This window comes from Danio rerio, chromosome 4 (genome assembly GCF_049306965.1).
Source record: "Danio rerio strain Tuebingen ecotype United States chromosome 4, GRCz12tu, whole genome shotgun sequence".
In the NCBI taxonomy this organism is placed as follows: domain Eukaryota; kingdom Metazoa; phylum Chordata; class Actinopteri; order Cypriniformes; family Danionidae; genus Danio; species Danio rerio.
The window spans coordinates 70,189,267-70,205,000 of NC_133179.1; the positions used below are offsets into that span (position 1 = coordinate 70,189,267).

At 40.5% G+C, this 15,734-nt stretch overlaps 2 protein-coding genes across 3 annotated transcripts in view; both read left to right on the top strand.

The window, feature by feature from the left end:
- Positions 1 to 596: 596 nt before the first annotated feature.
- On the top strand, positions 597 to 10,257 carry si:cabz01069015.1. Its single transcript, XM_001332673.10, has 3 exons — positions 597 to 624; positions 1,812 to 1,963; positions 8,748 to 10,257. Exons 2-3 carry the CDS (start codon positions 1,882 to 1,884, stop codon positions 9,590 to 9,592), a joined length of 927 nt encoding a protein of 308 aa, XP_001332709.1. The 5' UTR covers positions 597 to 624; positions 1,812 to 1,881; the 3' UTR covers positions 9,593 to 10,257.
- Positions 10,258 to 15,111: 4,854 nt separating this feature from the next.
- The window catches only part of si:cabz01069013.3, a 7,029-nt gene continuing 6,406 nt past the window's right edge, over positions 15,112 to 15,734 (top strand). Inside the window, 1 exon segment of one of the 2 annotated variants that reach the window (NM_001327921.1) lies at positions 15,112 to 15,267. The gene's annotated coding sequence lies outside the window, so the exon portion shown is untranslated. 2 annotated transcript variants of the gene reach the window in all.

Genomic DNA, 15,734 nt, shown 5'->3' on the forward strand with positions numbered 1-15,734 from the left:
AAAAATGTAAAATTTGAAATACATACATTAAAAATTAAAGCTTGCTAAAATCTAAGGAAGTACGTCTTATAGCTTAGCTGTTAGATGAACCTTTGATGCATCTAAATGTTTTTCCAAAAAGCAATAGTTTAAAATCTCCTTTTACAATAAAAATTTCCTCATGTAACCGCTAGACTCCTAACTAAGCTCTGAAGGTGATTTCTAAGACAACCATCTACCCTAAATGTGTACAGTCTTCATGAAAGTAGAATGGAAGATTGTTGATTTTATCCTTTGATGAAGGTCTTTTATACTGTTCCTTGCTGCATTTGTAACAATTTTAATTAATTAAATTTATTTTAATGATAAGCATGCCTTGCGATGTTGATTGATTCCCTGTTTTGTCATGTAAAGTTTTGGCAACAATAAAAGAATATTGTTGATTTCAGTGTCATTTTAGAAAAAAAGTCACAACATTTGGAGTAAGTTTTTTTTTTCTTTTTGTCTGCTGTTAAAATTGTGACCGAGTTATTTTTAAGTCAACAGGAGGCATAATTGTGAGCGGGACTTTTATTTTGGTATTTTCATATGACATGATAAGTCCGCGCCGCGTTTCTGTTGTTATTCTGACTCGGCTGGAGAAAGGTTTGTGATTCAAGCATTTAAGCGGGTTTTAGCTATGAAAATCCTATAACCATGGCGCTCTTATAGCAAAAGTGTAGTGTCCACAGTCTTAAACGTTTTAAGACCATTTATAAGACCGCAATTGACGTAGTGCAACTTAGCAAAACCACAGTTAACTTGCGGTTGCTTTGTTTTGACTACAATATTGTGTTTTTATTATTTGTTGTAGAACCATGGTTAATTTTAGTAAGGGATAATAATTGAGGTAAAGTTGGTTTTATTTTCGCACATTCGTTCAGTGGTCCCAATATTGTTTACCACGATGCTTTGAATATTTGTATTGAATTCACATGCAAGCATGACTTGAAAACAACATTAGCACTATTTAATTGACTGTGAATGTTGTACTTTGATAGTCATTTGCTGCTAATATGATTTTACTACTTATATTTTGCAAATAATACTTTTCTACAGTTATATTATTAAGGAGAAAGTCAAAATGTGCAAATGTAAACTCTAAACAGGGAAATCATACTATCAGCAAATAACTATCAAAGTACAACATTGTTAACAGTCAAATAAATAGTGCTAATGTTAAGTCATGCTTGCATGCGATTTCAGACCCAATATTTAAAGTACCATGGTAAATAATTTGGGGAACTTTACCTCAATCTTTATCAAACTCTTATTGATTTTACCTTGTGAATCACAGCGTCTCTTTCTCTACAACGTGAATCAGTTTATTCTGATTATTAATTCAGTCACTGTATAAACAATAAACTAAAACAGAGATCTTTGAAACTCAGTTGTTAAACATAATTTACATGTTAGTATGTATGATGAAATGAATTTACAGTTTTTGTCTAATCAGGAGATCAACTCCCTCATTAATGCCCAATACTGAAGTAGAGAGATTACATTAAATTAAATTAGCATTTATTCTTCTTTCTGTTATTTAGTTTATCCAAAAATGAAATTTAACCAAGCCTGTTTCTTTCTTATGCTGAAAAAAAAAACAAATCCTGACAAGCTGGACAGTTTATGGTTCCCAATGACTTCTAAGTAAAAAGAAAAAACTTTTTAGGTTAAGGGAGACTGTCAGCTTTTAAGTTATTATAAATGTATTTGTTTGTTTATGTTTATATGCATTTATATTTTTGGTCAAGCTAGCTCTTCATTTACTAGTTAATCATTCTCATTTTTAACAGGAAAAATGTCTCCAAAATCCAAAAGCTCCTGCTGAAGTGACTGATCTTCATGTGAAACACTGTTATAAAGATGGCGCTTGTTAAAGAGGAGTGTGATGACGTGAAGATTGAAGAAGTAATAATTAAACAGGAAGATCTGGAGGAGCAAACAGGTTGGTTTTTATTCTCAAAACATGTAATCTGTTGCGTAAAAGACACATTATTTTCATCTACAGTGCATATATATCTTTATATACAGCAGTTCTGTCTGGTTCTCGAATCTTGATTGGTTGATAGCCGTGATATATTTAAGTAATATGAGCATCCGTACAGCCTCTTTACCCTTTGTGTATTACTCCGCCCACATACAGCCAGCAACAAGCGGACACTACAGTTTGACAAATATTACTGCTGTTACACAACAAAATATACTTTTGAGGCTGTTTTAGTCGAGAATGTAGTTGTTTAGATTGCAACTATGCAGTTTATTTGCAAGAATAGTGCCTATTTTAAAATATTTACAATTTCTGAGGGCTGGTCGACGGCCATAGTTTAGACCAGGGGTCTCAAACTTGCAGCCCGCGGGCCATTTGCGGCCCTCAGTGCAATATTTTGTGGCCCGCGCCGACCACTGTACACTTACAGAATCAGCGGAGCGGGGAGAGAGAGCGCTCCCTGCTCCGCTGATTCTATCCGTACACAGCGGTCACTGGCATTCCCCGCCCGCCGTGTAAACAAAGGGGCGGGGATGCCGGTGACGTCACCACGCACCCCGCCCCTTTGTTAGACGCTGTGACGGGCGGGAAGGAGGGAACTCGCGCCGGCCAGAACCAAGGTAAGCTGTTCCCGCCCCTGCCTGCCACTTAGCTACCTATCTGCAGCCTGCCACCTACCTAGCTACAGCCTGCATCTTATATATATTATAGGTAGATACAGACTGGTACAGACTGATGTGACTGGAGTGGGGTGGGGGTGTTTTATTTATACATATATACGCCTTTTTTAGGTGAGGGCAGGCACGTGCACACATAGGGCTCAACCTGTGCAGTGCACATGCCCTATTTAGTCTTGGATAGAAAGTGCCCTTCCAAAATGATCAAAAGTGCCCCCGTGACGCGGCACACCTTCGGTCCCGCCCTTCAGTAGGCGCGCGACAACACGGCTGATCAGTACGCGCGCGACAACACAGCTGATCAGTACGCGCGCGACAACACAGCTGATCAGTACGCGCGCGACAACACAGCTGATCAGTACGCGCGCGACAACACAGCTGATCAGTACGCGCGCGACAACACAGCTGATCAGTAGGCGCGCGCGACAACACAGCTGATCAGTAGGCGCGCGCGACAACACAGCTGATCAGTAGGCGCGCGCGACAACACAGCTGATCAGTAGGCGCGCGCGACAACACAGCTGATCAGTAGGCGCGCGATAACACCGCTCTTCAGTACGCGCGCATCCACTCTGCAGTGGGTGAGGGAATGGAAGTTTTGAGTGAGTTCCCCCAAGCCATACTGAGGGTCTCAACTGCTTCCGCTCTAAAGCCAAATGTGGTTCAGATTTGTGAGAAGAAGCGCTGTCAAGTCTCTGGCAGCAAGGAGTAGGCAAAAGATGCCATGTTCAGAAGAACTGTTCATAATCTTCACTCAATGTTCTATTAATGTTCAGGATACTTCATGTTTAGAAGAAATCATTAAAACTGTTAATAATGACATTTGAGGACTTTTTTTTTGTGAAATCCCTTATGCGGCCCAGCCTCACCCAGACTTTGCCTCCTGTGGCCCCCAGGTAAATTGAGTTTGAGACCCCTGGTTTAGACCAATGACGGTTGACGCTTTCTATCCACAAGATGGCGACAGAACTGCATAATAAGCCCTTGCGCTTAGAAGCTGATAACAGTCTGATTTCTAACTACAGCAGATCAAATCAATATTAAACTGGTAAGCACACCTGCCAACACTTTTATTTTACTTGGGAGTATCCCGTATTTCAGAGCAGTCTCCCGCAACCGTCCCGTTTCTATCTCTTCCTAAAAAAACTACCGTAATTTCACCCACCTTCCTCTTTGCTATAGGCTGTGAACACCCCCAGGTTGCAAACTTTGGTACAGTACCCGAACAAAGCGGCCGCCCAAAACTCGCTGCATCCTATTCCAGTTCTCAACAGTGTAATTCACCCCCGATCACCCCCTCCTACCTGGTCTCCCGGGTTTTCAGAGACATGTTGGCAGGTTAGATGATCGCTCACTTTTGTATGTTGTAGTGCTGCATTTATACCGATTTGCTCACATATCAGGAATGCGTGTTGTGTTGGCAGATTGAAAAAAGGAAAGTCCGCATGTGTTTAGCGGCTTTCCTTATCGAAAACACAACAGCAGTCCAGTAGTGATTGTGTTGCTTTTTTCGGGTTTAGCTATTGTGAAATTCCGATTGCAATAGAGAAATACTGTAGCCTGTAACGCTGTAAGAAGATATCTCTGTAGACAAATGGCATTTCATGTTATTGTTCAGCCTTATAATCTTAAAGTGAACAAAATCAGCTGCTTTGTCATCACTTTAGATGGAGAATCATTCAAACGCTAGCTCTAAAGTGACGTTGGTGAATTAGTAACGGCTTCTGCTGTTCTGACGTCAGCTGCACATGTGAATGAATGGCGGAAGAAAGTAGCTCCTAATAAAAAAAAAACGGTTTTTAGACTCTCCGTGTTTGATTTTCTTATTTATTTACATGATTGTGCCGTTGAACTGTTGTATAAACGCAATATCACACTCGTAGCAGTGCGATATGGCTGTATATCAGCACGGGCTACACGCACGCCTCCCACCCATGCTAATATACAGCCATATCGCACTGCTACGAGTGTGATATTGCTCATTATATATATATACTCACTGAAGCTAAGCAGGGCTGAGCCTGGTCAGTACCTGGATGGGAGACCACTAGGGAACACTAGGTTGCTGTTGGAAGTGGTGTTAGTGAGGCCAGCATGGGGCGCTCAACCTGAGGTCTGTGTGAGTCCTAATGCCCCAGTAAAAAAGTGAAGGTGACACTACACTGTCAGTGGGCGCCGTCTTTCGGATGAGACGTTAAACCGAGGTCCTGACTCTCTGTGGTCATTAAAAATCCCATGGCACTTCTCGTGAAAGAGCAGGGGTGTAACCCTGGTGTCCTGGCCAAAGTCCCTCTATCGGCCCTTACGAACATGCCCTCCCAATCATCCCCTCTCCACCGAACTGGCTCTATCCCTGTCCCTCCACTCCACCTGTAGCTGGTGTGTGGTGAGCGCACTGGCGCCGTTGTCCTGTGGCAGCCGTCGCATCATCCAAGTGGATGCTGCACACTGGTGGTGGTGTGAAGAGACCCCCCCCTCATGATTGTGAAGCGCTTTGGGTGTATGGCCATACACAATAAATGCGCTATATAAATACACATTACATTTACATTACATATATATATATATATATATATATATATATATTTTTTTTTTTTTTTTTTTTAATGAAACAAAGATTATATATAATTATAAGTAAATAACAGTAATATTGTTGTTATACAAATATTTTTCTTAATAAACAACAAATTAATTGTATTAGTTATCAGCAGCTGGGGTGCCGGAAAAAAAACGCAAAATAATGGCTGTTATTATTTACCGTAAAATAACAGATAGTAAATTACATAAATTTTCCGGAAATTTAAGTAAATTTCTGTAATTTACTATCTGTTATTTTATGGTAAATGTCAGTAATTTATTGGCCTTTATTTACGTTTTTTTTTTTCCGGCACCCCAGCTGAAGATTTTTTATAGCATATAGTTTTTAAGATTATATATTATAAGATTGTAGATCTGTTGTGTGTTGTGTTAGACCCGCCTCACGGCAAAAAGTTTATTTTTTTTTAAAGTCTTACCTCTCTGACTTATCATCCTTTCTTTTTGCTTCATACAAAAAAATCAATCAGGAGCCATGCATAGTATAAGTAATGTCATACTATTTAAACTTTGTGTGCGGGTATGGTTTTTTCTGTGCTTATGCTCAGTTTGCTTTTTGATTTAACTACATTGCTTTCACCAGCGTTGGTTCGGTTGCACATAGAGAATAACGTCTTTATTCAGGGATTACCACTCTCAATTAACGGTATGAATTTTTTACGGTATGATAATCGTCTAAAACAATACCACGGTTTGACGGTTTCGCGGTATACGGTATTAAATAGTAATTCTCATTGCAAAGACCCTGAAAAGAATAAGAACATGTTTTCTGACTGAACAAAGGTTTTATTTCAACAAACTTTTGAAAGAACCATTTTAATAGAACTATAGAAGTCTTTTATAAAAATAAACTGAAAAATCTCCCATTTTCTTAAATTAAATTAGAAGGAATAAACAAGCAGGGTCTTTTAAGATTAGACTAAAATGTCTTAAACTTAAAACTTAAAACTGTCCTTCCTTATAAGCAGGATAAATGGGAGACCAAAAGTGCAATACCAAGTTTATGGCTGTAAACATGTATTTAAAGCGTTGTTATTTTTCAGTCTAGGTTGTGATGAAGAAATGTAAGCATGTTGAGATTTTCAGGACTTAAACTTGACCGCTGAGGTGAGAGAATGTGTCCACTTGTACTGAACATCCTCTCTGAAGGCACACTTGTGGCAGGGATACAAAGACACTTTCAGGCAAACATTTATTTAGGCCTGAACTACAAAACCAAATGTAAAACAATTTTAGCATCAGTTTGCTTAAGTTGCACACTAGTGTTGTAGGAGAGGGGCAATAGAATATTTACGGGATTTGTAGTCCATAGCGAAGTGTATTGTGGGTAGTGTAGTTCGACACGCATGCTGGATTATGTGAGCTCGCTGTGTTCTGTGCAGCTGAGCAGAGCAAGAAAGTTTTAATCGGCTTTGTTTTATGTTCACTCGAGTTATTCCTACCGGGAGCTGTTTGCACTGTGAATCTGAAAACACGAAAATAAGTAAAAGAATGGCATGCATTGATTACTTTTGTCCGTCTCATCATCTGCACGAGCATGAATTAACAAGCTGTTATTCTGCCGCTGGACATTACTGAAGCGGAGAAAGTAACACTGGTTTAATCATGTATAAATATCATTATAACTATATTATATAAATATTATTATAACTAGGTCTACAGCAACTTGATAATCAAAAAACAAATGACATGATATCACAGGCGATTGTCTTCTGACTGTAGACACTTCTCATATAAGTTAGCTTGAGAAGCAGTGTGAAACAGGCGTTATACTGTACACGCACTGCGTCATGGAAAATATACACTTATCTTACCTTTATCTGCACGGAGGGATGGTGTTCGCGAATGTGAGCGAACATGTTTGATGTATTGCCTCCTTCTGCGGCTACTCTGCGCCCACATTTTTTACAAATCGGATAGCCGTCCTCTAAAACAATCCCTCATTCATGATTTTTGTATCCGAAGTACTCCCATGCTACAGATTTTAACTTTTTTTTTCGGCGGGGGATGGAGGTCAGACGAAAAAGCCTCCGGCTCTGCCATTATCTCTGCTGCATGTGCACGGGAGTGTAGGTGCGCAAGTTCAGAGCGTGACCCGCCAAGCGGAAAAAAACGTTGCGCAAGTGATTTTTTAAATCTTATGTTAAAACCGTTGATATGCAATTGTTCATGGTATGATAATCGTGCACGTTCAAATCGTGGTAGACCGTCATACCGGTATATTGTTACAACGCTACTCTCAATAAATACACTTGCATATAAAGTAAATAGTATCTCAAAGCATTTACTAAGGCACCGTCAATTTTTTACTGGGGTATAGCAACGCCCCTGGTGGTAGGCTTGCATTCCATAGGCTTCGATGGTACTTTCATCATAAAGTACATTCACGAGTCTATCAAAAATGGCCAAACAGTAGGAAAAGAGAAACACTAGCTATGTTTCCATCCAAAAATGATGATTAACTTTATGCGCAAAAACTGGATTATCACATAAAAGATATGCAAATAAAGCAGCCTTCCATTCAATAAGTCAAAGCGAACAAAATCGACACTTCCTGATAATCTGGTGCCAAACATCAACAGTAAAAACGGAATATACCAAGGTAGGAGAAGCTGCGTGAATCTTTTTTTTTATTTAATAAATGACTTGCGCCTCAGAAGACAATCCTGACACGCAGTGGCGTTTAAAGGTGTGAGATGCGGAACAAAGACGCTCTTGACAGCTCTGGATGTCATTAATAATATAATAACACTAATACTAAAATGGTTAAGGCATTTTACAATGACGCAAACGACATTTCAGATCCATTTACACGCACTTTTATCATCACATGATCTCTTGACATGACTTTTTAATGCGCATAAACTGGGCACCTGCGATCAATATACTTCACCTGCAGAGGTTTTTCAGTAATATATAAGCCTCATGTCCATGTCAGAGCCACAATTCACCAATGTTTTCATCGGTCTTTTGGAGATTTAGTCATTGGTGATGAAGCTATACCAGGTTAATGTCTGCTTTTATATTGGGTGTCGGATTAATATTTGGTTTTAGGGAAAAATCTATTTGTTCACTTCTGCTATTTATACTTTGATTTGCATTTCTATTTCTTCCACTGAACTGCAAATTAGAAAAGAAACTGTGTAAAGAGCTCACAAACATACTGACAGTAATAGGTACTGTACATTGTTATGGGTCAATGGCGTTATAACAGTAGCTAAAGAGGGCGGGGCTTAGCTAAGGGACAATTAGAATAAACAAATCTCTACAATGTTACTGGTCGTCACTCTGGCCAATATAACTGACCCAGTCCTTATTTCTAGAAAAAAAATATATTGTGGCCCTTACAGAAAAACCTTCAAGAAGCAAAACTCTCCTCACATCGTTGTTCGTTTCGATTTCTCGAAGCGTTTGGGATGTTTGTTGTTTTTGTATTAACTTCTAACTTCTTTTGTCTTTTTTTACTTTAGACCTGAAGCCGTTTGTGTGCGATCAATGTGGAAAGAGTTTCCCACACAAAGAAACCTTTAATACTCATGTGAGTCTTCACTGTGGAGAGAGGCGTAACCCCAGTCGGTGTGGGAAAACTTCTGAAACGAAGAAATCTACTGGCACTGAAGCTTTCAAGTGTTGTCAGTGTGAAAAGAGTTTTAAACTCAAAAGCACCTTTAAAAAGCACGTACAAATTCACTTTAAAGATGGCTGCTTTACATGCCAGCTGTGCGGAAAGAGATGCAACGAATGGGGATTGTTTGAGCAGCACGTGAGAGTTCACACCGGAGAAAAACCTTTCAGCTGCCAACAGTGCGGGATGAGTTTCAATCTGAAAGCGCACCTCCAAAGCCACACCCGAGTTCACACTGGAGAGAAACCGTTCACGTGCCAACAATGTGGGAAAAGTTTTTCTCAAATCCATAACCTTAAGGCCCACATAAGAGTTCACACCAGAGAAAAACCGTTTCCCTGTCACGAGTGCGGAAAGGGGTTTTCTCACTCGCAGAACCTTAAAGTCCACATGAGAACTCACACAGGAGAGAAGCGGTTTACCTGCCAGGAGTGCGGGAAGAGTTTCAGTCAACTAGGGAGCGTTCGAGTCCACATGAGCATTCACACCGGAGAAAAGCCTTTCAGCTGCCAAGAGTGCGGAGCCAGCTTCAGAACACAACCGAACCTCAATGTCCACATGAGAGTTCACACTGAAGCCAACAAGTTCACCTGCCAAGAGTGTGGAGCGAGTTTCAGTCAAAAAGGAGGCCTGACGATCCACATGAAAATTCACACCGGAGAAAAGTCCAAAAATAAGAAAGATAAATAATCTTGTTTTTCCTTTTCTTACCCCATTGGCAGATTATTTTGCGTGTTTTATAGCAAAACTCGCTTCATTTTAGGCAATTATTTCTGAAAACAAGACGATATGTTTTGCTTCACTCTGATGGTAAAGCATTAAATTCACTTTAAACTCTTTTATTTATTACTCCTCTCCAAATATTCACACTTGTGCATTTGCTACCAAAGTAGAACTACATTACCCACAATCTCCTGCACTGATTACACACTCGCCTGTTCCCCATTATCTGGACTATTAAAGCCACACTCGAGCTGACGCTCATTGCGAAGTCAAGTATTTCCTGGCTGACATTACTGAGGGTTTCCTACTTTGTGTTTTACTCTGAACTGCTCTCTCATTCAACAGTTGAATCAAATGCGTCAAAGCTTCGAAACCCCACTCTATAGTAACAGTTACGCAACATGTGGTATTAAACCCCATGTTGTAGAGAAGGGGTTTCAACTGATTTAGTGGACTAGTGAGAGTTCAGACTAGCATGCAGAGATAATGGGTTCGAACCCAGTGTGATGCAGCTATAGATGTTGGGTTTTAAATGCTCAGTTCTTCTAACGCGTTTCGTTTTAACATTGGTCTGACATCTGAACGAACACTTTGCGAATAAATAGGTCTTGTTTTGGTCATAAAACAGGGTTGTTGCTAGATCAGATACAGTCGTGGCTGGAAGTTAATGAAAATTGTGTCAAATTATGCTATATTGATGCCGTGTTCGCAGCTGTATCTCATCTAGACTTCACCATAAGAGTAACATTATTAAAACACATAAAATCATAATTTCGGAGTGTTTTTACAAGTCGGGATTCAAACCCAAAAGCCATTTGTAGCACAGTTAAGCCTGGTTTATACTTCTGCGTCAAGTGACAGGCGTAACCCATGGTGCATGCAACGCTCATGGCTGTGCATTTATACTTCCGCGCTGTCTCTGTTGGTCTGCATTAACACTTCCGAAACGCTAGTTGGCAGTGAGGTGTAAATGTTCCTCTGTGTCGAGTTTCTTCGCTGCTGGTTTGCTTTTCCTGAACATTTCCGGGATGTACAAGTGGCTCAAACTCGCTCATTTTGAGGCAGGAACCGGCGGACGTGCAACAACTTTAACTATGAGGTAAACACAAAACAAAACTTTCCATCCGGAGCTCCTTCACGGTACTCCACACTTGTAAACAGTCGCTACATTGGGTTCGCGCCATTCACGCGGCTCTCGGTCCCGCCCAGACTCGTCAGCGCTACCAAGCCGACCAATCACAGAGCTTGCGCTACGCGTTGCTGCGACGTGTAGTTACATTTTTTGAGAGGTGCACATCAGTGACGGCCACGGCGAAGGGCTATGCGCCAGCGCCGTAGCATACGCCGGCGTTTGACGCAGAAGTATAAATCAGCCTTTACTCTGTGCACACGCGTGGTCCACTAGGCTATATAAGACTAACAGGGCCGGATTAAGAGCACATTGGGCCCTGGGGCTATAGAAAATCCAAGGCCCCCCTTCAAATTTTTTTAACCCCACAAAAGTATACATATATAAATTGTTGTTATTATTAATAATATTATTCTAATTAATATTATCTAATTTACAACTTTAGCTGACCATAAATCCCTATAATGATATGATATCTTTAATATCCATGCTTCTAATATCTAATAGCTTATTGTGGTCTTCTGAGTTACAGTGTTTCTTTAATTTAATTTATTTATTTATTTATGTATTTATTGCATCAGATATATTGTCTGATGAAAGTCAGGTCCAATATTTCATTGCTCCATATTATTACTGTCGTTTTCATAAAAGGGGCAAAGTAAACATTCATAGAAAGTTTGCCTTTTAACTGGTTCAGTAAGACTTGCTGTAATGCTGCGTTCACTCCAGACGCGGAACGCGCGTCAAGCGCAAGTGATTTACATGTTAAGTCAATGCAAACGCGGGAATAGACATCCTGCGGCGCGATACGCACGAATGGGGCGGAGAGAATGACGCGAATGGCGTGGTGCGAATAGCGCGAGGCGAATTAAGCGTTTTGCGCGTCTGACGCGTTTAATGAGCGTTTCATGCGAATCTCTCGAATTCGAAAATCTGAACTTCAGTGGACATTCGTGCCGCATTAACCAATCAGAAGCTTGCTCTTGTGGGGGCGTGATTGTGACGTAGAACCAGTTGATGGTGTCCTGGGGGAAATCCTCCAGGCGACACAGACAACAAGACATCAAACTGGGCTTGGCTCAGTCAGAAGCACCGTTGAAAGCCTCCGTGATCCAGGTTCAGTTTCTGGAGGAGTTTATGAGCTCACAGAGCTGGATGCACCTCTGAAACGCTGTTTTTCAGCCTTCATAAAGTACATAAACACTGTTATTTTCTTCATAAAATCCATGTTAGCCTTTAACGAAGCTACAGTCACCAGGAAGACAAAAGCCCTGCCCATCACGTGAATCCGCGTCTGTTCTGAAGTAAATTTGACGCGCGAATAGCGCGATTTATCCGCACGTTCCGTGTCTGGTGTGAACACAGCATAAATCATAACCGAGTGTATACTTGAGATCGATACTTTGCAACGATAGATATTTTGATAACTGCTCGTGTAGGCTATTTGATTCATTCGCACATAATCTCGGTTATATTGTGTGATAAAAGGATTGTGCGGGTGCGCGCAATTCCATTCAGCACAATTCCCAGCGTCTGTTACTACATGTACAAGTGTATCAATGATGAAGACGGTTTGAATTTTGTTTTTTGCTCTACGACGAGCACGGTTAGCCTACCTGACTGGTCGGTTCTCGCGGTAGTGCCAAAATAAGGGACTGTCCTGGGAAAATTGGGACATCTGATCACCCTTACGAGTGACTAAAACAGGGCTATTCAATATTCTGATTGGACTACAGTCACTTTGAGCCCCAGTTTAGCACCGGCGTCACTCTTTTTGAACAGTAGCGACCCGAAAGGAATACTTCACATTACCGATAAGAGAAAGCATAACGCAAAGAGGCGTTTCCCGCGTCATAGCGCAAATTAATTCTTTATCCAATCAAGAGCCCACTTCTTCCATGGGCCTTGGGGCTTCAGCCCTACCTAGCCTTTACGTTAATCCGGCCCTGAAGACTAATTATGCCCCTATCAGTCAAATGCAGATGATATATGTTTTTGTCATGTATGCAAATGTTCATTAAAAATGTATTCAGAAACGTAAACACTAAAAGGACTCCGCTGTGGATGCTGCCTTGAGCGTCTATAGCAGGTCATACCTGCGCACTACAGTGGTTGACACCACATTAATGTGAAAACAGACTTCATTTAACCCAGTGTTTCTCAACCACGTTCCTGGAGGACCACCAGCTCGGCACATTTCCCATGTCTCCTTACCCACACACACCTGATTCAGATCATCAGCTCATTAGCAGAGACTGAAAGACCTGTAATGGGTGTGACCGACTAAAGAGACCTCCAAAACATGCAGTGCTGGTGGTCCTCCAGGAACGTGGTTGAGAAACACTGATTTAACCCAAAGGAAGTCCTATTTACACTTTCTGTACCATAGAGAGTGCTATTCATCAAACAAAAGCAGCTTCCTGTTGTGAATTGGCTCTTCAGTGTTTGAACTCTCAGTAATGATTAAATCACACTGAACTGAGCTAAACAGAACTGAACTGAACTTAAACACTAAAACCTGAACCACACTGTTCTAGTTACTATGACCATTTATGTGAAGCTGCTTTGACACAATCTACATTGTAAAAGCGCTATACAAATAAAGCTGAATTGAATATTCGGAACCACTTGAGTGTAAATAAATGAGTAAATGTTAATTATTGGATGAGCTATTCCATTAGTTTTAACTAGTGCTATTACAGATACTGAAAAATCACCCTGTTTTTAGTCATGGTTTGTGGGTTCTGTTACAGTGTAACTGGCTTGGCCATTTGAAATGGCACCAGAAAATATGTGTGTATGAATCTATTCGTTTGGAAATGTGTGTCGTTCATATACGTGATTCAGATTATTGTTTTAGGAAAGAAAAAGATATGAAGCACTTCAGGTGTGAACTCTGAATAAAAGGAGACAAACTTAGTATTGAACTCTACACCAAATTATATGTTTGACTTTTAATGAACAAGTGGATGTAAATATAAAATAGGATTGGATATAGATATTAAGTGTGGATATACAGATAAAATGAATTGGTTTTCAGTCGGCACTGTACTTTTTGGGCTCATGTCACAGTCTCTTCATTTATTTTCCTTAGGTTAAGGCTCTCATTTATCAGCAGTCGCCAATGCGGAATGAACCGCCAACTAGTTTGGCACGTTTTACAAAGCAGATGCATCCAAACACGCTAACTCCACACAGAAATGGCAACTAGCACAGCTGGGACTCGAACCAGCGACCTTCTTGCAGTGAGATGACAGTATTAACCACTGAGCCACAGTCCCCACAATCTCTTTAATGTTTATATATAGTTATAAATAGTTAGAAATTTACCTAAATGTTTACTTATTCTTCACTTGTTCCACACCGGTTTGTTTCTTTTGTGCACAAAGGCAGAAATCCTGAAGATACGAATGGCTGTTCTTACCCCCTGCTGAAAAATCCAGCTCAAACCAGCCTAGGCTGGTTGGCTGGTTTTAGCTGGTCGACCAGGCTGGTTTTAGAGGGGTTTTGGCCATTTCCAGGCTGGTTTCCAGCTATTTCCAGCCTGGTCTTAGCTGGTCAGGCTGGAAAATGACCAGCCAAATCCAGCTAAAACCAGCTTGACCAGCCTGGTTTAAGCTGGATATAGCTGGTTTTGGCTGGACTTCCAGCTTGGCTAGGCTGGTCAAGCTGGTTTTAGCTGGTCATCTCCCAGCCTGACCAGCTAAGACCAAGCTGGAAATGGCTGGAAACCAGCCTGGAAGTGGCCAAAACCCCTCTAAAACCAGCCTGGTCGACCAGCTAAAACCAGCCAACCAGCCTAAGCTGGTTTAGGCTGGATTTTTCAGCAGGGCCAACATTCTTCAGAATATCTTCTTTTGCTTAGCGTTGTTAATAAATGCTCCAGCATATTGTAGCCCAAACTATAGTGATCACTGATAAACTGTAATAAATACTGAGGTACACTTAAATTTACTACAGTAAACTGGTGTACTGTAGTATAAAGCTGAAGAAAACTACAGTTGGCCTACTAGGTCACTTTGTTTATATTGCTGTAGGCTACCAAAGCAACTATAAAATTACCACAACAGATTAATAGTATTGACTTTAACTGTACTATAGTATTTTTACCATGTGCATCCCTGCATGTGTGGGTAAGTAAACATTGCTATCTGGATATTTGCATGTTACAAACATGTGATTAGATAGATAGACAGACAGACAGAGCTGTTGATAACTGATTTTAGACCTCATACCAGTGGTGTATTAATACCTGCAGTGCCGGTGTCCTGGAGAGTTTAGCTCCAACCTTAATCGAACACACCTGAACCAGCTAATCAAGCTAGATATACTGGAAAGTTCCTCCAGGTGCGTTGAAGCAAGTTGGAGCTAAACACTCCAGGGCCGAGTTTGGACTGGCTTCCTACGGTGAACGGGACTTTTATTATGGCTTTAATATGATGCCGCAAGTCTGCGCCGTGTTTCTGCATCTGTTGCGGCTTTTACAGTCTGGCTTTGACTCGGCTGGAGAAAGGTTTGTTTCAAGCATAAACTGATTCACATCTTTTACTTATTTTAACCATGGCTTTAGTAAACGTGTAGTGTTTATAGCGTTTGTCTTATTGACTGCCAATTGTAAGCTCGCATATAACGTTGTACTACAAATACCAAGGTTAAATAGTGAGGTAAAGTTGGTTGTATATTCGCATATTCGTTCATTTCACTGTCTGTATATTGTTTACCACGCTAATTTGAATATTCAGAGTTAGCATGCAAGTATAACACTGTCTAGTTGACTGTAAACATGGTTGTACTTTGTCATTGGCTGCTAATATGATTTCCCAAATTAGAATTTGCAAGAAATACTTTTCTAAAATTATATTATTAAGCAGAATGTCTGAATATCCGAATATAAAACCAACTTTACCTAAAATATGGTTGCGTTGATTTAACTTATAAATTCAGTCACTGTAGTGAAAAAAAAAACCCTGAGACAATTGA

Excerpts from the sequence above, each read along its gene's own strand:
- si:cabz01069015.1 (XM_001332673.10), top strand. The coding sequence starts at position 1,882 with ATGGCGCTTGTTAAAGAGGAGTGTGATGACGTGAAGATTGAAGAAGTA. Across the intron at positions 1,964-8,747 it reads AGATCTGGAGGAGCAAACAG|ACCTGAAGCCGTTTGTGTGC; the intron begins GTTGGTTTTTAT and ends TTTTTACTTTAG.